The 25,286-nt window shown below is 52.1% G+C and overlaps 2 protein-coding genes across 7 annotated transcripts in view; one reads left to right on the top strand and one right to left on the bottom strand.

Moving 5' to 3' along the window:
* ADAR (adenosine deaminase RNA specific) overlaps positions 1-9,637 on the top strand; it is a 40,986-nt gene extending 31,349 nt beyond the window's left edge. For 5 of the 6 annotated variants that reach the window (XM_058539304.1, XM_058539301.1, XM_058539303.1 and 2 more), the window contains 9 exons: positions 2,222-2,447; positions 2,712-2,883; positions 3,166-3,259; positions 4,185-4,307; positions 4,609-4,742; positions 6,685-6,867; positions 7,612-7,724; positions 8,069-8,196; positions 8,347-9,637. In XM_058539304.1, the coding sequence (XP_058395287.1) occupies positions 2,222-2,447; positions 2,712-2,883; positions 3,166-3,259; positions 4,185-4,307; positions 4,609-4,742; positions 6,685-6,867; positions 7,612-7,724; positions 8,069-8,196; positions 8,347-8,584 (1,411 nt within the window). In that variant the 3' untranslated portion in view covers positions 8,585-9,637. The remainder of the gene's footprint in view (positions 1-2,221; positions 2,448-2,711; positions 2,884-3,165; positions 3,260-4,184; positions 4,308-4,608; positions 4,743-6,684; positions 6,868-7,611; positions 7,725-8,068; positions 8,197-8,346) is intronic. The other variant, XM_058539300.1, reaches the window with a different exon arrangement.
* Positions 9,638-16,289: 6,652 nt separating this feature from the next.
* On the bottom strand, positions 16,290-25,027 carry CHRNB2 (cholinergic receptor nicotinic beta 2 subunit). Its single transcript, XM_058539297.1, has 6 exons — positions 24,776-25,027; positions 23,387-23,532; positions 23,162-23,206; positions 22,620-22,729; positions 20,550-21,522; positions 16,290-17,178 (listed from the first exon to the last, which is right to left on the bottom strand). The coding sequence occupies exons 1-6, from the start codon at positions 24,837-24,839 to the stop codon at positions 17,008-17,010; spliced, it is 1,509 nt and encodes a 502-aa protein (XP_058395280.1). The 5' UTR covers positions 24,840-25,027; the 3' UTR covers positions 16,290-17,007.
* Positions 25,028-25,286: the final 259 nt, after the last annotated feature.

Genomic DNA, 25,286 nt, shown 5'->3' with positions numbered 1-25,286 from the left:
CTAGGCAAAGGAGATAGTGCACCACAAGTCCTGTGCTGGGAGGAGGGCAGAGCTGGTAAAGGGGCTGCAGGAAAGCCAGTGTGGGTGGAGCAGAGAGCACAGGGGAAGCCTGATGCTGCCTGAGATGGAGGGGCGATGGGGGCCTTCTTGGCCGTGTTATGCTTCTTTACCACACAAGTAGTGGAAAGCCATTGAAGGGTTTTGAGAAAGGGAGTGTCACTTGCCCCCTACCCCCACTTTTTCCCTCTTTCCAGCTTTTTTCCTACTGTATTTTTGTACTGGATTCTCTTTCCTACTCTGAGAAAACTATTTCAGACCTTTGCCTCTTTCTTCAAATTTCCACCAAAACCCCTCTTCCTCACTCTAAACTGATGACCTTACTTCACACTTAATTGAGAAAATAGCAATAATCATAGGACAAATACCTTATCTTCCCATCACCAAATCCACCTCCCTACCTGCATCTGTCCTTGTATCTGTACCAGTGTGCCGGAACATCCTTCCTCCCATCCCTCTGCCGGGATCCCCTTCCCTCTCATCTACTCCTTCAGTTACCTCCCCTCTCTTGTCATCAGTTGCTCCGTCTACTGGACCTTCCCATCAGCCTATGAACATGCCCATGCCCATCTTTTAAAAACCCTCCTTCAGGGGCTGGCCCGGTGGCATAGTGGTTAAGTTCGTGCACTCTGCTTCGGCAGCCCAGGGTTCACAGGTTCAGATCCGGGGCACGGACCTATGCACCGCTCATCAGGCCATGCTGTGGCAGCATCCCATATACAAAATGGAGGAAGATGGGCACAGATATTAGCTCAGGGCTAATCTTCCTCAGCAAAAAGAGGAGGATTGACAATGGATGTTAGCTCAGAGCCAGTCTTCCTCACAAAATAATGAATGAATGAATTAATTAATTAAAACCTTCCTTCAACTCCATATCTCCCTCCAGGTACCACCTCATCTCTCTGATCCCCTCACAGCCAAACCTCTCAAAAGAATTGTTTATACTCATTTTCTTAAGTCATTCTGATTGGGCTTTTGTCCCCAGCATTCCGCCAAAAAAGCTAACCACTAGACATATGTGGTTATTGAGCCCTTGAAATGTGGCTAGTGTGACTGAGGAACTGAGTTATTAATTGTGTTGAATTTTAATTAAAGTTAATAGTCTCGTGGTTAGTGGCTACCATATTGGACACAAACTTTATTATATATACATGGATATATATGTGTGTGTGTATATATATATATACGTGTGTGTGTGTCTGTGTATATATCTGTGTACATAAGAGTTCATATTATTTTCAAACACATAGAACAGTCATGAAAATCTCCTGGATCCCTCAGGCAAGGATCCTACACAGTTTGGCCCCCACCCTCTGTCCAGTGTCTTTTCATGCTACTGTCCCTCTCCTTCAGTGAACTTTAGCCCATGGCCCACACGAACCGGGCATCGGCAAAGAAAAGAGTGAAGGCTTCAGCTGCTTAGGATAAGCAAGGAATAGTGAGAAGCTTGGTGTGGTGGAACGTGAAGATTGATTCCTTTTACTGCCTGAGCTGATAAATCTTGATACTGAAGCCTTTCTTATATGTAGTTGGATTATCTAAAGTTGGGTTCCCCAGCCAGCAGATTAGGATCTGGTTGAAAGCTAGGATTCTTGAAACCTTGTCTCATAGATGCCCAAGCCATTTTGCTCCATCATACTCTTCCCTCTGTGTTTGTGGAGGTCCCTAGCCAAGAAGGGAGGGGAGCCCCAGGCCCCTAGCGGCACTGGCTACCCCCCTGCTCCATGACTCTACCTGCAAAGCTTCCTTTGTAACAAAGACAGGCCTAGAGCCTTTGCAGGCGATAGTATCTAGTCAGAATTTAATAACATGACTTTATCATATGCAGTTTTATGGCCACCTTCAATTTATGGCAAGTGATACTGGTTTTCCATTTACAGTAGTGATATAAAGTTTCCTTTTTAAGTGTGTCTACATTTAAAGAGAGTCAATTTAGAGAAAAATATTAAGTAATAATCCAAGTGATATCTGGATCTAGCAGAAATCACATTGTGATTCATGAATGTCCAAAGTCTGCGAAGTGCTCCCTTAGAAACAGGGCTGTCAAGAGTGATGGCTCCATATGTTGGCAGGTCTGGGCTGCATCTTAAGCAAAACTAGCCCTTCCCTGGAACAGCTCTCAAGGTCAAGTGCTTGTCTTTATCCCCTGCTTCTTATCCCAAAGGTTCGTTTACCAAGCAAAAGTTGGGGGTCGCTGGTTCCCAGCCGTCTGCGCACACAGCAAGAAGCAAGGCAAGCAGGAAGCAGCAGATGCGGCTCTCCGTGTCTTGATTGGGGAGAACGAGAAGGCAGAACGCATGGGTTTCACAGAGGTAACCCCAGTGACAGGGACCAGTCTCAGAAGAACTATGCTCCTCCTCTCAAGGTCCCCAGAAGCACAGCCAAAGACAGTTAAGACGTCTACTTTTGGTGCTATCTTTTTTTTGGGGTCCTGCTAACTCCTCTCTGGGTGGAGTTGGCTCTTAACTTGCTACCATGTGAACTATTCCTAGGCTTTAACGTTAGCCTCAACAGAACATAGAACTGGGACACTGGATGTGAGAGGGGAAAAGATGACTCACAAGTGGAGTAGAACTGGATCTCCATGCCCACTGTGAAATATGGTGGACACAGACTAGGCTCTGTGGCCCTGACGTAGCCTCCTGTCCCCACAGCTTCCTCTCACTGGCAGCACCTTTCACGACCAGATAGCCATGCTGAGCCACCGGTGCTTCAATGCTCTCACCAACAGTTTCCAGCCCTCTTTGCTTGGCCGCAAGATCCTGGCTGCCATCATCATGAAGAAAGACTCTGAAGACCTGGGTGTTGTGGTCAGCTTGGGGACAGGTAAGTGAGGCTCTGCCTCCCACCCGCCACGGTACCTGGAAGCACATCCTTTTCTTTCTCTCCCAGAATCCCATGTGGGCGAGTTTAAGGTTGGGAGAAAAGACTCTTCTTGTATTTCATTTTAACTACAGTTAATTCAGAGTGGAGAGTGAATTCTCATTTCCTAGGGAAAAGAATATGGGAGTCAGGATCTGATAAATTGATGCTGTTTCTGCTTTCAGCCTCTACCCTATCCATCATTTTCCTTTGGAAATTTCATATTTGCTTTAAATGCCTTCCCAGGGAATCGCTGTGTGAAGGGAGATTCTCTAAGCCTAAAGGGAGAAACCGTGAACGACTGCCATGCAGAGATCATCTCTCGGAGAGGCTTCATCAGGTGAGCGAGATAACGGGTGACGCCGCCTCTCTGCTGCACCTCCGCTGCCCGCTCAGGGCCTTGCGGCTCTGACACCCACCAGATGAGCAGCTCATTGACTAGGCAGTGTCAGCCCTTGCTTTGCCCTTCCATTTGAACCTGTCTTATGGAATAGATCCTTTCTGTGACTCGGGCTGCATCCCGCTACTCAGCCTGCTGTTAAGTGCCTTCCCTTTTTCTTCCAACTCTGCTTCATGCCCTTTTTTAAAAACACGAAATGAGGGGCCTGCCTGGTGGTGCGAGCGGTTAAGCGCGTGTGCTCCACTGCAGCAGCCCAGGGTTCGCCAGTTCGGATCCTGGGCACGCACCAACGCACCGCTTGTCAAGCCATGCTGTGGTGGTGCCTCATATAAAGTAGAGGAAAATGGGCATGGATGTTAGCCCAGGGCCAGTCTTCCTCAGCAAAAAGAGAAGGATTGGCAGATGTTAGCTCAGGGCCGATCTTCCTCACAAAAAAAAAAAAAAACCACGAAATGACCTCTGGGTGCTCAGGGCACCTCCATCTCCATTTGAAGACCTATAAACAGCCCCACTGCCCTGCCAGCTTTCTCCTCCAGTTCACCGTTTCTTTAATTGATGAAGGAAGAGACTCAGGGAGAAGCAACAGCCTCCTGTAGTCCTTGAATCAATTGGTTCTGCCCAGAATCCCTGTAGCCGCCAGAGCGAGGAGCTTTTGGCAGAAATGAGACTGACCTGAGAGGCTAACTTTGCTCTAAGAAATGCTGAGGTCTCCCAGCACCTCTTTCAACCTGAGAAACCGTGAAAGGTCTGCACTGTGAAGGCTGTTCCTTCCTTGCAGCTTGCTTTTCCGTGCTTGAAGTCGGATTATAGGAGCAACTGCTATTCCCAGAATCAAACCTGTCTTCTTAACCAGACTTTCTTATAGGTTTCTCTACAGCGAGTTAATGAAATACAACCCCCAGACGGCGAAGGATAGCATCTTTGAGCCTGCTAAGGGAGGAGAAAAGCTCCAAATAAAAAAGACTGTGTCGTTCCACCTCTATATCAGGTCTGTACAGTCTCTGTTGCCACCAGAGCAGGCCCTGCCTGGCTTCCAGGGTTGGGTATTCAAATGGTCTCCTGGCCCGTGAATCGGATCTCATTCGTTGGGCCACACTCAGCTCTGTGTTTGAGGTTCATATTCAGTGTGGAACGACTCTCACACACACTTCTACCCACCTCCCATACAGCCCGTGGTGGGCTTCAGAAAAAGTCCCTTGCCTCTATCTCATTGGGCTATTCTCAAGCCCCAGGAAGTTAGAGAGAGATATCTGCACAGGTGAGTTTTAACAGATGCCCCTGTTTTGCAGCACGGCCCCGTGTGGGGACGGTGCCCTCTTTGACAAGTCCTGCAGTGACCGTGCTGTGGAGAGCACAGATTCCCGCCACTACCCTGTCTTTGAGAACCCCAAACAAGGCAAGCTCCGCACCAAGGTGGAGAACGGTGAGTGACACACATCCTCCCTCTCTCCCACAAAAGGGCTCTGCAAAGCCCCAGGCCCATCACAGGGACAAGGGCACAGCTGCCTGGTTTTTGCTATTAGTTGCTGGGGAACAAGGGTGTTATTTACAGGGAGAGGGAAGATCTGGGTACAGGGAAGGTCTATAGGAAGATCAAGATTCCATTTTGAATTTGGTAATTGGTGACATCTCCAAATCAAATAGGAGGCAGAAGTACCCATCTAGAGCTCAGAGGAGCGAGCCTGGCTGGAACTAGAAGTCGGGAGGCCGCCTCCTGTGGTTGATCTTCACAGCCATGGAAATGGATAAAATCACCTTGGGAGAGGGTGGAGGATGAAAGTGATGCAGAACCCTGAGGAGCTGACAGAGGAGGATGCCGAGTGCCTGGTTCCCCTCCTGTCTAGTTGGCTGCTGATTCTATGCCTTGTCTGCCAGCTCCTTCTCTGCTGTCCTCTGATGTCTCCTTACCCTCTCCTTGCATCCACTCCTGTTCCCTCCAGGCCATTCTACAGTCATCAGAGTGATTCTCAAACATAGATCGTGTCACTTGCCCGCTCAAAGCCCTAGAGTGTAAACATAGAGTTACCATAGGACCCAGGAATTCACTCCTGGGTATATACCCAAGAGAAATGAAAACATGTCCACACAAAAGCTAGTACACGAATGTCCACAGCAACATTACTCATAATAGCCCCAAAGTGGAAACAGCCCAAATGCCCATCTGATGAATGGATAAACAAAATGAGGTATATCCATACAATGGAATGTTATCTGGCCATAAAAAGGAGTGAAGTACTGATAAATGCTACAACATGGGTGAACCTTGAAAACATTGTAAGAAGTGAAAGAAGCCAGTCACAAAAGATCAGGGCGGGCCTCGTGGCTTAGCGGTTAAGTGCGCGCGCTCCGCTACTGGCGGCCCGGGTTCGGATCCCAGGCGCGCACCGTTGCACCGCTTCTCCGGCCATGCTGGGGCCGCATCCCACGAACAGCAACTAGAAGGATGTGCAGCTATGACATACAACTATCCACTGGGGCTTTGGGGGAAAAATAAATAAAGTTATTAAAAAAAAAAAAAAAGATCACATATTGTATGATTCCATTTATATGAAATGCAAATTCATAGAATAGGATAGGTAATAGGCAAATCCATAGAAACAGAAAGTAAATCGGTGGTTGCCCAGGGCTACAGGCGGGAGGGTTTGGGAGGAAATGGGGAGTGACTGCTAACGGTAGCAGGTGTCTTTTGGGGGTGATGAAATGTTCTACAATTGCTTGTGGTGATGGTTTCACAACTCTGTGAATATACTAAAAATCATTGAATTGCATACTTTAAATGGGTGAATTATATCTCAATAAAGCTGTTATAAAGCCCCCCAATAGTGGTTTTCCATCACACGTCACATGAAAGCAAAACCTACAGACTCACGTATGCTTCAGTCACACTGGGTCTTTGTCAGCTCTCTGAACAACAAACCCCTTGCTACCTCAGGGCCTTTGCTTTTGCTGTTCTCTCTCTAGCTATTCCTTCTCCTCCTTTATGTCTTAGCTCCCCTGACAATTCTACTCAGGAGGCTCCCCTTGCTGTCATCCATGGTAGCTTCTTCAGAGCCCCAGAGCACTGTCGCCATTCAGAATTCTTCCGCATGTCACTGGGTTACTTGTGTAGAGTCCGTTTCGTTCCCTTTCTATCCCCTCCTATCCCCTCACCCCCATAAACGTTCTAGGACAAGGACCTTACTTGGTTTTGCCCACCATTGTTTCCCATCACCAGGCGTGGTGCCCAGCACACAGTGGGTGCTGTGAAATAGACGAAGAAGGAATGAATGAGTAGCCTGTGGCCCGAGTGTAAGGAGTATAAACACCGCCCTGGGGAGTGGTCTGGTCCAGGGCCCCTGTGGGTCTGACCCAAGTCTCTCACACAGGGGAAGGCACAATCCCAGTGGAGTCCAGTGACATTGTGCCTACGTGGGACGGCATTCGGCTTGGGGAGAGACTCCGCACCATGTCCTGTAGTGACAAAATCCTACGCTGGAACGTGCTCGGCCTGCAGGGGGCACTGTTGACCCACTTCCTGCAGCCTGTATATCTCAAATCAGTCACATTGGGTAAGGGACCTGTCACCAGTCTCATTCTAGCACCCAAATCCCAGAAAACTGCATTCTTTGTTGCCAGGTGTTAACATGACAACTCCCCTTTTCAGTGTGCTTGATTCAGTGGTCAGTAATTGATTCTGAGGGTCCAGTCTGCTGGGAGGGGAAGACTGGTATGGGCAGCAGCAGGCTTAAGTAAAGACATACCAGCAAGTGTCTTCCAGATGAGTTAAAGAAACACAGCAGCTTGGGGGCCGGCCCGGTGGCACAGCGGTTACATGCACGTGCTCCACTTCGGCGGCCCGGGGTTTGCAGGTTCAGATCCCGGGTGCGCACCGACGTACCGCTTGTCAAGCCATGCTGTGGCAACATCCTATATAAAGTAGAGGAAGATGGGCACGGATGTTAGCCCAGGGCCAATCTTCCTCAGCAAAAAGGGGAGGATTGGCATCAGATGTTAGCTCAGGGCCAGTCTTCCTCACAAAAAACAAAAAGAAGCACGGCAGCTTAAACCTCAGTGTCTGTTTCCTTAATCTCCACAGCCCTTGGCCTCACCTGGAACCTAATATATTGTGCTGAAATGTTTGATGATCTCATATGTATTCTGGGTAGCCACACTCAGAAGGTGCTTCCTAATGTGGGAGCTGTTTCTCTGTCTTGACCACTCTGTTTTGTCCCTTCAGAACCCCCACATGCCTCTGCCTCTTAACAGCATTTGGTGCAAACACACACGTGTGTGCATTTCTTTTTCGGACCCAGGTTACCTTTTCAGCCAAGGGCATCTGACCCGTGCCATTTGCTGTCGTGTGACAAGAGACGGGAGTGCATTTGAGGATGGACTGCGACCTCCGTTTATTGTCAACCACCCCAAGGTGCTATAACCCCATCCAGTTTTCCCTTGACGTTATTCCCCTTTTCAAGCAATCCTGTCAGCAGAGCAAAAGTGTACACTGTGGGCAAGGGGAGCCTTAGGTGGTGTCCCGAGAACTTATCCTTTCCTCCTTTTGACTGCCAAGAGCTTTCCTTCTTTTAGTCTGGAATTAATTTGAATCGAGGTGGGGTTAGTATGTCTAGAGTCTTAGCCAAACAGAATCCTACATGAGGGGGAAAGATCACGACCCCACACTCCCTCTTTCCTGTGAGTCTTGAGTCCCTGCTTCAGAATCTTTTTCCTGAAAGGTTTCCGTCTTTCTCCTGTCGCTCCTGGGATTTCTAGGTTGGCCGAGTCAGCGTATATGATTCCAAAAGGCAATCTGGAAAGACTAAGGAGACGAGTGTCAACTGGTGTTTGGCTGACGGCTATGACCTAGAGATCCTGGATGGGACCAGGGGCACCGTGGATGGGTAAGGAGCTGGGGCAGCACAGTGAAAGCAGAGCCTCATCCTGCCCCGATCTCTAGAGCTTAAGGGCCACCCACCCCGCCCTGGTTTCTCCACCCGGGGCTCCCCACCTTTTCTGGTCCAGGTGGGAAATGAATACTTTTATTTCTCCAGGCCACGGAATGAATTGTCCCGGGTCTCCAAGAAGAACATTTTTCTTCTATTTAAGAAGCTCTGCTCCTTCCGGTACCGCAGGGATCTACTTAGACTCTCCTATGGTGAGGCCAAGAAAGCTGCCCGTGACTATGAGACAGCCAAGAACTACTTCAAGAAGAGCCTGAAGGACATGGGCTATGGGAACTGGATAAGCAAGCCCCAGGAGGAAAAGAATTTTTACCTCTGCCCAGTGTAGTCTGACCCAGTGACTGATGGGTTGGGGTGTCCACACTGCGGGGAGAGGGAGGTCATAGTGTTCCTCATCACAGTGAGCAAGGGGTGTCTTTTTCTTTTTTTTTTTTTTTAATGGAACCACAGTTGGTGATACTGAGAACTTGGGGTTCTGTTTATCCTGCTTTCTTTGGGAATACGAAGCCAGGTCTAGCCAGGCCCCCTTCTCTTTTCCCCAGCAAAGAGGTAGAGAGCTAAGGGAAGAGAGAAGGAGTCATCTTTTCTTTCCACCCAAAGCGTAAGCAGTCACTGAACACCTGCAGCCCACTTCCTCTTCTGTTCTGTTCTGGGTTTTTCCATTTCCTTTCCCTTTGTGTTTGCTACACTGACCTCTTGTGGTCTCGACTAGAGGTTCCAGTCAGCTCTATGTGAATCATGTCAGGGACTGATGCTTTCATTTGTGGATTCTGCAGGCCCTCTTCCCTGCTTCCCCTTCTGAGATTCCTTCCTTGTGGTCATTAAGTTTCTCCTTTTCCTCCAAGAGGGTAAAGAGGTGAACTTAAAGAATTTGGTAAAACATTTATAAGGACAGGAGTTTAAAACTGCAGTCAGTTCATTACCAGTGTCAAGTGTGATCAGAATCTGCAGATAATGCTCAGCGATCTTTGGACATTGCACTTTAGCCAGCTTCCCTTCTCCAGGCGGCAGGGGAGGCCAAGACCAGCCAGACCAGTCCGGGCTAAGGGAACTGCCCAAGCAATAGCAGAGGGTCCCCCACAGGGGTGACAAAGACCACTTCCCAGGGAGGGGAGCACAGACATGCCTTGGAATAATGCCAAGCTCCCAGCTGCCCCCCTCCTAAAGCATTCCTAGGAATTTGTCCTACCAATGGGGGCATTAGGGCCATAGACCCTAGTCAACTGGTAGGAAAAAACCCAGGACAGATCCTGACAGGCATATCATCTCTGCTCAGATAATCAGGACTTAGCAAGAATAAGGGCGGAAAATCATGTGGGGTCAGATACCTCTTCCACCTGGCATCCTTCTCATGACAGTGACACCAAGGGAAGTTCACTAAGTCATGGGTAAATTAGGAGTTTTTCAAAGGATGCCGTAAATGTTGATTCTTAACTGCTACAGATAACCTGTAATCGCACAGATTTAAAATCCATTGCACAGATTTAAAATCCAGACATAATGTTCCATTTATCCAAGTGTTTTTGTTTGGCCAGACAGCTTCAGAAGGTTGTTCACGGGCAGCTCACAGACCTGAGGTCTCCCTGCCTGTTAAGGAATCTTTATAGAGTTGACATATGACAATAGTTGTAAGTGAAAGGGCAGGTTATCCTAAAACTCGGTGAGGTGGGACCCTTTGTCTACACCTCAAGTTAACATTGACTCTTGTGGTTAGAGCCTTCAGCCTCTCTGTGGAGTCTGGCTCTGGGCCTAAGTCAGCCACACATGCTCAAGAGAAGTACAGAGGCCCTGTCACTTCCAGACCTGAGCCTGCCCCTTTCCTTGAGATGATTCCTCTGTCTGTATCTGTGAACCTGCTGAGCCAGTGCCCTCAGATGATTTTCCATCCTCTCCCACGCGCCACAAACCACTGACTAGGTAACCCTCTGTCCGTCCCACCTCTTCAACAGTAGATACATCCATGTTCACACTTTTACTCTTGGGGCTACTATTCTCTCTGTACTTTTGACCAAAATAAGAAAACCCACATTTGTAAAGTAGACTAAGGATGTCTCTGCGGAACAGCAAAGTGTCCCGAGGACCTGGTAGGAAAACAGTGCCTGGCATCTGGGGCAGAAGGGGCCTGCCCCCTGGTCCTGTGAATCTGCTAAAGGTGCATGAAGTCAGTTCTGCCCTGGGAGGCAGCTCATCTCCCTGTCTTCAGGCTGGAGGGTATCACCTACTGATTCCTCGAAATATTCAGCCCCTCTGGTCTGTCGTGGGTATTAGAATCTCTGGCAGAGCTCTGACTCGTCGCCTCTTCTTTAACCGGGAGCACAGGGCCTCTCAGAAGATCAGAGCCCCCACTCTCCCCTAGGTCTTGTCTGGCAAACCCACAGTATTCAGTTTCTGCTGTAGGAAGAGAGCCAGGCATCCCTCTACCCCACGTGTCTGCTGGAAACGAGCCTGTATCTGGCCCTGCACGGCCGCGTCCCCCACGCCCCTCTGAGTCCCGCAGGACAGAGGAGGCCGAGCTCCCACTTAGAGTGTTCGCTTCACTTTTTTGTCCGATCTTTGTTTTCAAGAAGCAGGACCACCACCCCCACTTTTTTTTTGTTAAACGATCTTTGTAGTTGATTTGTCGGAACTGTGGCTCTTGTGCATTCTTTGAATAATCACTTGTAAAAACTGTCGCTGCTTGAAGCTATTTCCTTTACTCACGTTGCAGAGACTTCGTTGGTTTTTGGGGTCTTGGTAGTGACTCCAAGAGCGGAGTGGGGAAGAGCCCAAGCATAGACTTGGGTACCATGATGACTGCAGTCAGTTCTATGATTCTGCTTTTATGTGTCCCTTGATAACAGTGACTAACAATATACATTCCTCATAAATAAAAAGAGAAGAATCCAAATTGTTAGAAAGCCTCAAATCTTGGTTTCTTGGGGGAAGTGAAAGTGGGGACAGGGAGCTGCGGTCCTGGGATTTCGGCTAACAGCGTTGGCTGCATCTGACACAGAACCTGGGGAGAGGGTCGTCCCTCCACCTGCAGGAAGGAGCCATTTCAGAGGGTCTCCCTGGGATGTGAGCTTGAGTCCAGGTGGGGTGGGGGCAGCAGGCACCCCTTAGTTGCTTCCCCAGCTCCACACAACCCCTTCCCCATCAGAGCCCACCATTAAATATCTTGTCCCCAAAGACTCAATATGCAAGATTTCAAAGCCCAGAAGAGAACATCCCTTGAGACAATACCACAATTATATACATAATCCCAGCTCTCCTTGAGGGGTGTTTTTCTACTGCCCCCTGCCCCCACCAGCTGTCTTGGCTGCAGGGATGTGCATATTTGGAATAAAGTTGCAGCCTGAACCAGGACCAGCTTGGCTGCAGTCTTAGGAGACAGGCCATTTGCTTTTTGCTTCATAGAAGGTATCCCGAATCTCTCTCCATGTTGTATTTCAAAGAGAATGCACCACTTTCCACATTGTAATTTAGTCCAGAATTTCTACAAGACTCATTTTGACCTTTTAAAAACAGTATCATACCAGAGGACACAAAGTGCTGAACGGTGAGCCTAAGTCACAATGAAGCCTCCTCCCTCATCCGTTATACAAATGGAACAACTGAGGCCATCAGGGTCTGTGACATGTTTGGGGGCACATTAAGTAAGGACCAGAACTCTGCATGGGTGTTGTTCATAATCTGTTGAAATACAGTGCTGGGTGAGCTGAACAGTTTTTAAAAACAGTGAAAGATAACTTCTCCAGCTGCCATGATGTACAGGAATCTCAAGCTCCTCTGTCCTGTCTGTCCTCAGGCAGCTCTTGGTTCCACCTGGGGGGAAATGTAGTATCCAGGTCTTTTAGAAAGGGGACAGTTTTCTTCACACCTAATGGGAGTGCCAGACACGTCTGCAGAGGGAACAAGCCTGTCCTCCCCACCACCTACCTCCGAGTGGCCTGGGAAGCAGGACTGCCCTGCGCGAGCATGAGAGGAACTTTCTTCATTTCAGTTGCTCTTCATCCTGCTTTTCATCTAGGAGCTCGCAATTCAATACTGTTTCCAGGATTTGGGCCCAGATCAAACCAGTGTTCTGGGAGCAGGTCTGGCCTCCATGCAGACTGAAGCCTTGGCTTCCCAGAGCACAGAGGCTGTGAAAGGAAGCCCGGCCAGCCTGCCTCCAGGAGACTGGTCCTCACCTCTGCCCTGTTCTCCAGGGTCCCTTCTTTAAAAGGGTCTTCCCCAGGAGCTGTTTCTGGGCTCTGTCTGCTATAGGCCCAGCCATTTGGCCATTTCGTTTCCATCTGATGAATGGACTTGTAAGGCAACATATCACAATAAGTTACCACTGACCTTTTCTTTAGAGTCTTGTAATGTCTTAACCTCATGAGTCCAATTTCCCTAGCAGTCTCCCTTTTACCCATATTTGCCAACCCTAGCCCGTGAGGGTCCTCCCCCTCCCCCACACAAATGTAACAGAGAGACAAGACATCTTTGGAAACAACTTTATGAGAATCTTGAGGTCCTAATGAGTCTGGCCTGGAGTCAGCTAGACCAGTGCAAATACTCCCGGAGCACAGACAAGGGAGGCCAAGGCCAGCGTGGGGGAGATGGGGGCACCAAGGGTGGGGAGTGAGGTGTCCTAACGATTCCTGGACCTACAGTCCCTTAGGAAGCAGGTGAGTATCACACTGACCTCAGACCTGGTGAGAGGAATACTCAAAGGTGGCTACTGCTTCTGTCTAGTCTGATGGGTGACCAGCCAGCACCAGGCAGGCTGGGAGTGATGCTGTGACACCAGCCCAACTCTGCCCAGAGCGGAGGGTAACAACTGGAACTGTGTCCACTCTGGCTTGGGGAGTGAATTCAGAGAAGACCCTGAATGCCCCTCACGCTCCTCCCCAGAAGCTCCCCTCCCACCTGCCTCCAAGGCCACAGTGAGAGCGTGGACTCAGGATCAGCCTGGGTTTCAGGCCCAGCACTGCTCACCAGCTGTCACTTGGTCTCTCTGAGCCTCATTTTCTCCTCTGTCAACAGGGGCCCCTTCCCTCTAGGACTGTTGTGAGGAATGAAGATGGTGCATCTGAAGCAATGGCACAGAGCAGGCCCTGAGCAAACAGTAGCTAGTACCGGGACTGGGAGGAGAGCAGACCAGGGCTCAAAGCCCCCACATCCTCCCTATTTCCTTAGAGGGCATCGACCTTGCCCTTCCTCTGCAGACAGCCTTCCTCCACAGAAAATGCCAGCTGGGGGGCTGCCCCTGCCTTGTTTGCTTCTCAGTCTTCAATAACGTGCTGCCAGCTGTTCCAGTGTTAGATACCTCACTGCCAGGAGACTGCCTTCCTGCTGCAATGCCGACTGGCAAAAGCAGACTCTTTCATGCCCTCTTTTCAGACAAAAATGGTTCTCAGATCACCTGTTGTCTTGCCGTCTGATGGAGACAATCCCAATGTTTCCTCACTAGCCCCCTCCCAAGCCCACCTCGCTTGGGTTTCAATCCACTGTCTACCTCCCGCTTCAGATCTGGGACCTCTGGTCCTTGCCCAGCACTGAGCGGGGTACCCCATTCTCTCCAGAGATGGCCTCACCATGGAAGGGGGCAAGGAGCTTCCCTGACAGCACCTAGGGGAGAGGACAGAGGACCCAGGAGTGGGAGAGACCGTGGTTCTCCAAAGCTGCCCAATGCCCCTGAGGGTTCAAGCTCTGTACTGACACGTGGTAACACCTTGCCCATGCAACGGGGGCCCTCCTTCCTCCACCTGTGCCCTCCCCTCCTCCCTACTGCATGGTCCCCAAAGGGCTGCACCCAGAGATGGAGGGAATGGCACTGCCCCAGGGACCTGCCTGGTTAACCCCTTGATGTACATCCATCCCTCTCCCTTGCTGCAGCCCTCAGCCAGCTCTCTCATCCCCATTTTACAGATGAGGATGAGCAAGTTCAGAGTTATGTGCTGTACAAGGTCAGGCAGCAGTCTCCGGGCCTCAGTTTCCTTACATGTCAGATGGGCCATGGAGAGAAACTGGACAAGCTGCCCTCCAACAGCCCCTCCAGCATCATTTGGTGACTTACTACTTGTGGGTAGTACTAAAAGCAAGGACAGCCACAGCAGCAGCTGGCAGGGCCTCCCTAGCAGCCCAGGCCCTGGCGAGGAGTCTGGGAGAGCCAGGAGGGAGGGCCTTAGGCTGGCACCCTGCCCTTCAGAGGGAGGCACCTGCCCTTCAGAGAGAGGATTCCTTTCCAGTTGCTGTTACAGGTTCTGGGATGTTTCCTAAGGCTGAGTTTGAGGTGAGTCCAGGCCTAATACAGACAGCTCTCAATTTGCTGTTCTAGAAGGGAGTCTCCATGGTGCCAAGACTCCCCCTCCTGGAAGAGATGTCCATGAGCCACTCTGGCAGGTGGGGAAATGCGCTGAGGCATATCTTACGCATCTGCTGGCTTAACGTCCCAATGACGCTCTTCTGCAGCCAGTACAGAACCGGATCAGCCTGGGGGCCCTGCAGCGGGAGGAGCTGACACAGAGGGAGGCCAGGGCTAGGGCCAGAGCCCAGCGCAGCAATGCAATGAAACTTTGCTGAGGAAGCTCCAGAGAGAGGCCCACTCGTTAGACTCACCCAGCATTCCCTGTAATGTTCCTCTCCAGCTGCACCCTTCCAGCTCCCAGCTCTCCCCGATCCAGGCCCTGTTTCGGGGGACTTGGTTTGCTCAAGGAAGAAATAGGGTAAGGGAGGATCTGGGAGGGAGACTGACATGACAAGTGACCCCACTCCCACCGGCTCTGTCTCAGACTCCACATTCGTGAAGCATCTACTCCATGCCAGCTACAGCACTGGGCCTTTTCACGAACCTCACTTCATCCTCACAGCAACCCCGTGAAGAGGCCATTACTACTCCATTTCATAGATGAAGAAGCTGAGGCCTAGCAAGGCAAAGAGACTTGCTCAAGATGGCTGAGCAAGTAAGTGGCAGACATGGGACTAGAATCTAGACTGTGCTCCCTGTCCAGTGCCCCTCGCCTGTGCTGTGGGTCTCCTCCCACCCGTCAGCACGCCGTCCCACCTCCACTGTGCCTGAAGAAGCAGGAGTCCAGCTGGGCTCCAGAGAACAACAGGGTCTGTGTCAGGCAGTCCCCTCGGGTACGCTTGGCAGACTGACCCCTCTGTGACCGGCCACCTGCTGAGCACAGGCTGGGACCACAAATCAGAGCCAGTCATGTGGTGGGAGCAGGGGGCAGGAGATCCCATGAGAGATCTCTTTCCTGGGCCAACAGGCCAGGTGGCTTCCAGCTGGACCCTGGGAGCAGTGTCAGGATACAGCCTCCAGGGACCCACAGGATGAGAGGCAGAAGGCTGTGTCTTCTGAGGAGCCACTGGCAGCAGCAGACCTGTCCTTCTGAAGTTCTGCTTCGACCCCGCTCACGTTTGGTTGGGAGGGGGAAGAGGAGGGGCCAGAGCAGGAAGGACGGAAACATGACTAGAAGGAGCGCAGCAGGAGCAGTGCTGATGTGGCAGAGTTCCGGAGGTCACTCCCTGCTTGGCTGGCCTCCACAGCCGGCGCTCGCCCGCCCAGCCAGCTCTGCTGAGGGCAGAAAGTCCAGGTCTGCGTAAAGCTGACGTCCTTGGTTTACGTCCTTCGAACAAACAGTCACCTCAAGTTAGGAGAAAACAGCCTGTGAACTTGGCACTGCTCGTACAGTTCAAGTACATGGACCTCAGGCTCCAAGCAGGTCACCCAAAGACTCAGAACTCAGAGGCAGGCCAGCCCCGTGGCTTAGCAGTTAAGTGCGCGCACTCCACTGCTGGTGGCCCGGGTTTGGATCCCACGCGCATACCGAGGCACCGCTTCTCCGGCCATGCTGAAGCGGTATCCTACATACAGCAACTAGAAGGATGTGCAACTATGACATACAACTATGTACTGCGGCTTTGGGGAAAAAAAGGAGAAGGATTGGCAATAAATGTTAGCTCAGAGCTGGTCTTCCTCAGCAAAAAAAGAGGAGGATTAGCATGGATGTTAGCTCAGGGCTGATCTTCCTCACAAAAAAAAAAAAAAAAAAGAACTCAGAGGCTCCCCTAATGCCCAGCCTTGCCCGTCACACCCCAGCCAGAGCAAGAAAAGAAGGAGAGGGAAGTCCAAGGGGGGCAGAGAATTCTTCACAGGGAGAAGAGGACCTGGGGCTGGGCTGGAAGGAGTTTGACCGCAGCATCAAGTTAACCCTCTGGGCAGGAACCTCTGCCCGCTGTGAGGCCCACCCAGCCCAGCTGCTGTCCACTTAAGCAGGGACAGATGTCAGGTCACACTCAGGCCTCCCTCCTCCTGCTCCTCCCTTCTGAGCTACCGTTGTGTCAGGCCAGCCCAGCACAGAGTCAGAGCCCCTGTCCCTCCTTCTCTCCTCCCACATGCCCCTTCTCCCAGGACTTAGAGGCAGCGAATGATTCTGTCACCCTCTCGGCCCCTTCCCCATCACACTTTCCTCAGGATGGAAGGCTCCAACATCTCTGTGCTCCACTTCTCAGCCTTCATCCTCCACCAGCAACACTATTGCCTGGGTTGGCACAAGAGGAGAAGGAGAGCAGCCAAAACACAAGGCAGCTGGTCTAGCCTCCGGGTTGGTGCCGGCTGTGTGCGGGTGGAGGTGTGGGGGGAGGGGCTCCAGTTGAAGTGAAAGGATGGATCTGAGGGGGCAGCGCTCCTCTTCCTGGTAGCTCACTCGTCCCTCCTCCACCCAAAATATTGTACAACAGAAGGCAAGGGGGTGAAGGAGCATGGAGCTGGGGAGGGCCTCACTTGGAGCTGGGAGCCGAGTGGTCTGCGTGGAGGAAGGTGGCGGCAGTGTAGTTCTGGAAGAGAGGCTGCAGGAACATGCCAATGGTGCCAAAGACACAGACGAAGACAAAGATCCAAAGGAACAGGCGGTCGATCACCATGGCGACATACTTCCAGTCCTCACGCACCTGGACAGAGGAGATGAAGGAGGCCCAGGTATCAGTTACATGATGCAGGATAGGAGCAGAATGGGTATAAGCAGGTCCCACCACATAAATACACATCATTCCTCTCCCTCCACGATCCCAGAGTGACCTTTCCGAAGCACAGCTCCAATCTTGCCTGCTTAAAAGCCTCCAGTGGCCCCACTGCCTTCAGAGCCCATCCAAACTCCCAAGTCTGGAATCAGTACCCACCCATGACAAATAGGAGCCTACCTCCTATTCTCTTCCACCCTCCTGTTCTCTTCCACCCCTATAACCCAGACTTACCAAACCCCAGTGTGTCCTCTCAGGTCTCTGTGCCTTTGGGTTTCCTTTCTGTCTAGGATTCCAGTCCCCCCTTTCTCTACCTGGTAAAGTCCTACACATCCTTTAAAGCCCAAATCAAATGTCAACTCTTCTATGAAGGCTTCCCTGATCCCCCTGATCAGAATGAACCGCTGGGTTCCCTCAGCACTGTGTACACATCTCTATCACAGTATTTTTACTGGACTGTACTGTCATTTCAATTTGCATGCTTGTCCCCTGCACCCCCACCTAAGTTATGAGCTGTTAAACTACAGGGACCCGATCTGATTCATCTTTGTAATCCCAGCATCTGGAACACAGAGTGTCAGTAAATGGGTGTTGAATTAGCGAATGAATGGCTGCCTCTGCAGACCTCGCTCCTTATATGACTGCACAGGGAGCCCCATCCAGCAGCGCCACCTTGAGCATGCAGGCCCCAGAGGGTGAGGACTGGGTCCCAGATGGAAACAAACAAATCAGTGAAAAAACCTCTGTGGGTTTGAGAGCCAGTCACAGGGCCTGCATGAAGGGCCGGCCTCCGCTCAGAGCTGCTCCACTCTGGCCTGAGTCTGGGCCTTTGTGCACATGTTCATCTGCAGCCCGGCCGTTGAGGGGCTGGGAAGGAGGCAACTGTGCACCTTCATTAGGCAGCAGCTGTATCATGACTCATCCGCCATGTGCCTACTTGTGCCTACTATGTACCTGGCACTAGGCTAGGCACGGGGAGATGACAGAGCAGACAAATGATCCTACAGTTTACATCTACTGAGGGAGATGGATGCAAAACAAGTAAAAATAAAATAATTACACACTGGTGGGTGCTTACATGGAAACAAATAACTGAAATAGAGGAATGGAGGACAAGATATAATTTAGGGTCTGGTCTGGGAAGGCCTCCTTGAGGAGGTGATATTTAAGCTAAGATCTAACAAGTGAGAAGGAGCCAGCTGTGTCAGGAATACATTGAAGAAAGAAACAATCAGACAAACCCAAACCGAGGGACCTTCACCCAGCCTGTACCCTTCAAAAATGTTTATGCTGTGAAAGACAAAGCCGAGGAACCATTCCAGATTGAAGGAAACTAAAGAGACAGGATAACTAAATGCAATTCGAGATCCTGGATTGGGGTGGGGGTGATGCTACAAAGGACATTACGGAGACAACTGGAAAAATTTTAATATGGCCTTTATATTAGATAAAGGTATTGTTTTGATGCTAAATCTCCTGAATTTGATCATTGAACCTGGGTGATGCAAGACAACGTCCCCGTTCTTAGGAGAGACATGCTGAAGTATTTGGGATAAAGCGTCACAATGCCTGCAACTTACTCACAGACAGTGGAGCAAAAATTAAAACTAGCAATAATTTTTAAAAAGAAGGGCATTCCAGGAGAGAGACCAACATGTGCAAAGGTTCTGGGGCAGGAAAGACTTAGCTCGCTTAGAACAGTGAAGCAGATAAGCCAGTGACCTGAGCTAGTGGGAGACATCGTCTCTTTGGATGGAGGAGCAAAGAGCTGAGTCAGGGAGGCCATTAGGAGTCTCTGCTCTGGTCCAGGCAGGAGCTGATGGAGGCCTACAGCCAGGGAGGTAGCATGGAGATGGTGAAGAAAGGATGAAGCTGAGAATTATTCTGGAGACTGCACTCACAAGACAGGACTTCTGATAATCTGGCTGGTGGGGGAGGTAAGACAGAAAGAGAGGCATGAAGGATCACTCCAGGTTTTTGGTCTGAACCATTGGGTGGAGGGTAATGCCATTTGCTAAAAGATGGGGAGACTGGAGGAGGAGCAAGTTGGTGGGGATGGAGATCAAGCATGCAATTTTGGACATGTTAAGTTTGAGATGCCTGTGAAGCACTCAAGTAGGTCATCGCATCCTCAGCACCTAGCTCAGTAAATGCACATTACATGAGTAGACTGCGGCAGGGGAAGCAGAGGCAGTGACTAAGCTGTCTGGGCCCCTGCACCCCCCTGCATCTCCCACTTGGCCTCAGCCTGCTCTGAGGCTCCCGCCCCATCTCCTCCAGCCTCAGTCCCCCTCTTCCTCCATCAGGACCATAACCTAATCCCTGGCCCAAGCCCCAGCTCCAGCCCAATATCTTGCCCTCCCAGGGAACAGAAATTCCAGGCTCTGAAGCCTCCCCCACACAGAAGCCCGCCCTTCTTCACCCCCAAACTGGAACTGCTGTGTCCCAGTGGAAACCTGGCCAGTCACCATGGCAACAGCTGAGCCACAGCCTGGAACCAGCCAGGTGCCCGAAGACTGACCACAGGGTGGGGCCAGCCAACCACAGCCCCAAGTGAGAGGATGTTAACCCATCTTACTTCCTCCTCATCCCCTGGCTCAGTGCTCAAAGAGTCTCCTTCCGGGGAGCCACTGCAGAAAGACCTGGGTGTGCAGAAAGCTGGGGGGCAGGTCCAGGAAGCCGTCGCCTCCACTTGCCCCCACCTCCATAAATATTTCACAAGGCCGTCCCCCGGGACCCCAAAGAGCAGAAAAGGGTTATTGATTTGGGACTCTGTACTCTTCGCCTCAAGCGAGCTCGTGGAACCTCTTAAACCCGCCCCCCGCCCCCACACACACCTTTACTGCCCTCAATTTTGTGCCCCGTGGGGCGCACAGAGGACTCATCTCCGTTTGTACTAAGAGCTGCAGATTAACTTGGATTTGGGAATACAAGCAGCGGGGAGGGATTCTCGGGGTCACGGCCACAGGCTGACTGCAAACCCAGAAGGGCCTCCTCCTCTTCCTGGCCGCCCTCCTGACACTAAGATGCCTCAGCTGAGGCATTTCGCCCTGGATAGTAACCCTCAGGAAGCCGCAAGGTCATCCTGTACCTACTCCAACTTAGGCGGGGCCTCCGAGAAGCTAACGGAGAAGAACCCAAGCCAGTGCCCAGGCCCTCAGCCCCAGGCTAGACTCGCATTTTCCGCATCCTGCACTCCTATTAGCTTTGCGTGCACAACGCTGCTGCTTTCCAGACACCAAGGGCCTTGCAGGGCCTTGCAGCCTCAGCATCTCACGCCCCAAGCCCCACGGGGCACTCACGCTCTGGTCGTCGTCCTCGCTCCGCATGTGGTCCGCAATGAAGCGCACGCCGTCCACTGCCTCCTGGAGGCCGCAGCCACACGGCCCGCCGAAGCGCCCCGGGCCGGCTTCCGGCGCGGTCTCAGCCCCGAAGGCCCCAGCCAAGCCCTGGACCGAGGCGCGGTTGACGAAGCACGTGCAGGAGTCGGCCCCCGGGGCTTCGCGGAAGAACACGGTACTCGCGCCCTCGCGCTCGCGCTGGCGCCGCCGCAGGCGCAGGCGTTGGCGGGCGCAGCGGTGGCGCGGCTGCTGCATGAAGAGCAGCGTGGGCAGCTTCTCCAGGAAGACGATCTTGACCCAGGGTGCCATCGTGTGCGTGGTGGGCGAGCGGTGGTGCACGTTGAGCACGCACACACTGGTGACGATGGAGAACGTGACGAGCACCATGGTGAACATGAGGTACTTGCCGACGAGCGGCACGTCGAGGGACGTGGGCGGCACGATCTTGGAGATGAGCAGCAGGAAGACGGTGAGCGCCAGCAGCACAGAGATGCACAGCGTCATCTTCTCCCCGCAGTCAGACGGCAGGTAGAAGACAAGGATGGCTAGTGAGGTGATAAGTACGCAGGGGATGATGAGATTGATGGTGTAGAAGAGTGGCTTTCGGCGGATGATGAAGTCATACGTGATGTCCACGTAAGTGGAGTCCTCTGGGTTCTCATTGCGCCGGCCCGGCAGCGCCACAATGTCCCACTCGCCACTGGGTGTAAAGTCGTCCAAGTTGGCTGCGTCACTCTTGAGCACCAGGTCGATCTCAGTGCGGTCATAGGTCCACGAGCGGAACTTCATGGTGCAGTTCTGCTGGTCAAATGGAAAGTGCTTTACTTCAATCTTGCATGCGCTCTTGTAGATGGCAGGCGGTAGCCAGAAGATGCTGCCGTCGTAGGAGACCACGGCGTTGGAATAGAAGGACACCTCATACATGCCATCAGCACTGCCAAGGGATGAGCACAGTCAGCCCTGGCCTAAGTGTTCCTCTACCCTCAGCCATCACCCCAGCCCTGTGTGGGAGGAGAGGAAAGCCAAAGGTAGATAAGGGGAGGGGAGGTGCCGGCCTGGTGGTGTAGTGGTTAAGTGCGCGCCCTCCTCTTTTGTGGCAGAGGGTTCGCAGGTTCGGATCCCGCGAGCACCGAAGCACCGCTTGTTAAGCCGTGCTGTGGCGCAGTCCCATATAAAGTAGAGGAAGATGGGCATGGATGTTAGCCCAGGGCCAGTCTTCCTTGGCAAAAAGAGGAGGATTGGCATTGGATGTTAGCTCAGGGCTGATCTTCCTCAAAAAAAAAAAAAAAAATAGGTAGGGGAAACCGGGGTCAGAGGGTAACCATCAAGGAATATAGGGGGGTAGAGTAGGAAATGAGCAAGAAGGGGATCTGAGTGGGTTGGTGGGGAGAAGAGGTGTCCTGGTCAAGAGGCCTGTGAGGCCCCTCAGAGATAGAAGAAGGTGGATGGGAGGGGCACCTTTGCTATTTGCCATGCATTATGTAAGCTGGTTGCTCCACATGAGGGTGGAGAAGTTGGAGGAGCCAGGGAGGACAGAGTGAGGAGCCCCAAGGTAATGGAGGGGGACAGAGGCTGGTGGGAGCAGGAGATGGTCCCACTAGTGGTTTTGGATCTTGGAGGTAAGAGGGATTATTGTAGGAGAGAGGATGGAACCTGGAGGAGAAACCAGGACCTCCAGGTTCTTTGATCTCGCCCAAGCCTCCAGGAAAGCCTATTCTTGAATCACTGGGAGCTGTCAATCCTTGTGTGTATCCCACTGCAGCTCCAAACACTGGGACTCCTGTTTGGCTAGGAGGGGACTGGCCATGGCCCACATCACCTTGCCTGTCCACATTATACCTCACTGGTTTGGGTCTGTCTGTCTGTCTGTCTGTCTGGTGACTATCTAGTCTGTCTAGTGTCTGTGTCAGTGCCAATGAAAAGTCCCTTCTCTCCCATGGCATGAGCTAATTTACTTTCCCCAAGACCCCTTCCCTCCCTGAGCACTCCCATGGTCTCCTCCAGTCTTGTCATTGCTCCATGGTCACCTACTTGTTGTATAGGACTACATCTGGGAGCCAGATGTGTTTGGCAGGGAGCCGAACTTTCTTCATGTTGTCGAACTCCTCAGGCTTCCAGGTGAGGCGATAATCCTCCCACTCCTGGGGAAGGGAGAGAGGGAGGCAGCACCAACCTCTGCCCTGGGAAGGGCTCAAGGTCAAGGACAGGGACAAGACAGGGCCCATCTGGCATGAGGAAGCTTTAAAAGCCGTCACCTCCCCACAGTGACTTCTCTGCCCAGCAAATGTGGCTCATAAGGTACTTTCTCATTTGATTTGCACAACCAAGCCAAGATATTAGAATCTACATTTTACAAATGAGAAAATGAATTTTGCAAAGTTTAACATGTTCCAAGTCACAGAGCTGGTGAGTGGAAGAACCAAGATTCAAATCCAGTTATTTAGGACTCCAGAGTCTGTACCTTTCTGCCTTTCTTGAGGAGACTAAAAGAGGGGAAAGCACATGCCAAAAAAAAAAAAAAAAAAAAAAGAGGAAAAAGAAGACCAGGGTGTGGGTGGGAGGAGAGCACTAACCTGGGTCAGCCAGACATTGGTGGTCATGATCTGCTCCCGCTCATGCTGCAGGGAAGAAAGAAGCTGCTGAGAAGGCCCCCAGCCTGTAGGCCCAGTACAACCACCCACGGTCTGTCCCACACCTCCCTAAGCCTGGAGGACTCCAGAGGACTAAGCACAAGCATGAACACATTCTGGCTGTGCTGACTTCAGTAGCTGGGCAGAGAGTCTGGGACCTCGACTCACCACACTGATGAGCTGGGCCAGTGATACCATGAGCTGTACCGTCACCAGCTCAGAGCCATTGGTGGCTGGGCGGATAAGCTTGTTGTAGCGGGAAGGATCCAGGAGATGCTCCACCAGCCGCTCCTCCGTGTCTGTACCCCAGACTCCTGGGCAGGGGAATGGGGGCACAGGAGGTAAGTAAGTAGGCAAGGAGGGCCCACCCAGGATTCCACTCTTCCTAGGCAAGTGGGACAACCCAGGCCCAAACAGGGGACTGTAGCTTCCCATTCCTCCATCCCTAAGGACACAGCAAAATGCTTTGGTTACCCCATGGAGGCCTCTCATAGAAAAGCCCCTCTCTGAGATCACTGACTGAGGAGCCCAGACAGCCCCACACAGATGCCTCCAGACTAAGACCCCCTTCTGCAAGGATTAGTGGAGACCTGCTCTTCCTGCAAGGTTTTAGAGGGTGGTTTTAAAAGACTTGAGATTTCTGTTTCCATGGCTTCTCCTAGAAGATGCCTACAATTCAAGGAAGGTTTCAGAGAGTGGTGAAAGGAGAACAGTTATTCGTGTCCCATCACACACATTCTCTCCTCAGTCATGCCCATCTGTGTGTGCAAGTAACATTCTATGCCTCCACATGTGACTGTGGCTGTAACCCCACCCACACCCTCAAAGGCACTGGGTTGGAGTAGAATAGTTGGGCTGAGCTGTGGGTCAGGGCATAAACATAGTCCCAAGTTCCACCCACATGGGAGCTTGACTCCAGTGAGATGGCATGCAGATGTGGAAAGCTCACTGAGTTGTATATTCCCTTTGTACCTGCCCCTCCACACACTCTATCTTCTTCTGCAACTCTGCATGAATGCACGCCACCCCTCAGAGAGTTCCTCCTTGGCCCTCAGTCTGCCAGAGCTTCTTCCCTTCCAAGTCTCCTGTCCCACCCTCCAAGAGAGTTGAGAAGTCACTTCTCTCCCCTCCCTGCCTTGCCTCTGTGGAGTGAGCAGAATTAGGAGCTCAATATGGGGGACAGGAAGTGATAGAGAACCAAGGGAGGGTGCTGAACCAGGGAGATTTCTTGAGATAATGTTTCACAAGAAATCAAATGGTATCTCAGCCGCAATCAGAGTCCACCCTCTTGCCACCCTAGAAAGCCTGGGGAGATCCCCTCCCTCCTTCCTCTCTGTGCCCACACTCTCCCCGCCACCACTGCCCAGGTTTCCATCTCTTCCTTGCAGCACTTACTTCTTCGGGTATGTCCTCCTTCCAGTGCATTCTCCCAGGTGCTCTCTACAGTCCCACGGGTCTCTCCTCTGACCCCCCCAGCAGACTCCCCCATCTCTAGGGATCCCTCTCTTCCACCTTCAAGCCTGACTGGGGTGAGATAGCGCGGCGACGTGTCCTTACCTGAGCACAGCCCAAGGAGGCCAAAGCTGAGGAGCAGCGCCATGGGGCCGGAGTGCCCGGCCATGCCTCGAGCATAGCTCGCCGCCTCGCCTAGAGCAGCTGGAGCGCGCCGCGGGCGGGGCGCTGTCCGCGGTGCTGAAGCCGCTCCCGCGCCTGGCTGGAGCTGGGCCCAGGTGGTGCTCGCGGCTTTCGGTGCTGCTGTGCCGGCCGCCGCGGCGGTTCCTGGGGCGCAAAGAGCGGGCTGCGAGAAGGAACTAGCTTGTCGCTTATCCCGGTCTGAACAGGCGGAGGCTTTTCCGGCCGCTCTTCCAGGGAATACAATTGGGACGGTGAGGAGGAGGAGTCTCCGCCCCGGAGGCGGAAGCGTCGGATCCCAGAAAAAAAGGGGGTCCTGGGGTAGGATTTTCTTCTACTGGTCTTGCTTAGTTAGGAGGTGCGTGAGGCGGAAGAAGGGCGGCTCACGGGACAGTAGAGGAGTTCTGAAGCCTCGAAGTTGGGGCAGGCCCTGGAG

The sequence above is a fragment of the Diceros bicornis genome, chromosome 4 (genome assembly GCF_020826845.1).
Source record: "Diceros bicornis minor isolate mBicDic1 chromosome 4, mDicBic1.mat.cur, whole genome shotgun sequence".
NCBI classification, from domain to species: Eukaryota; Metazoa; Chordata; class Mammalia; order Perissodactyla; family Rhinocerotidae; genus Diceros; species Diceros bicornis.
The sequence above is the reverse complement of the archived record's forward strand: the minus strand, read 5'-3'. Positions and strand labels throughout refer to the sequence as shown.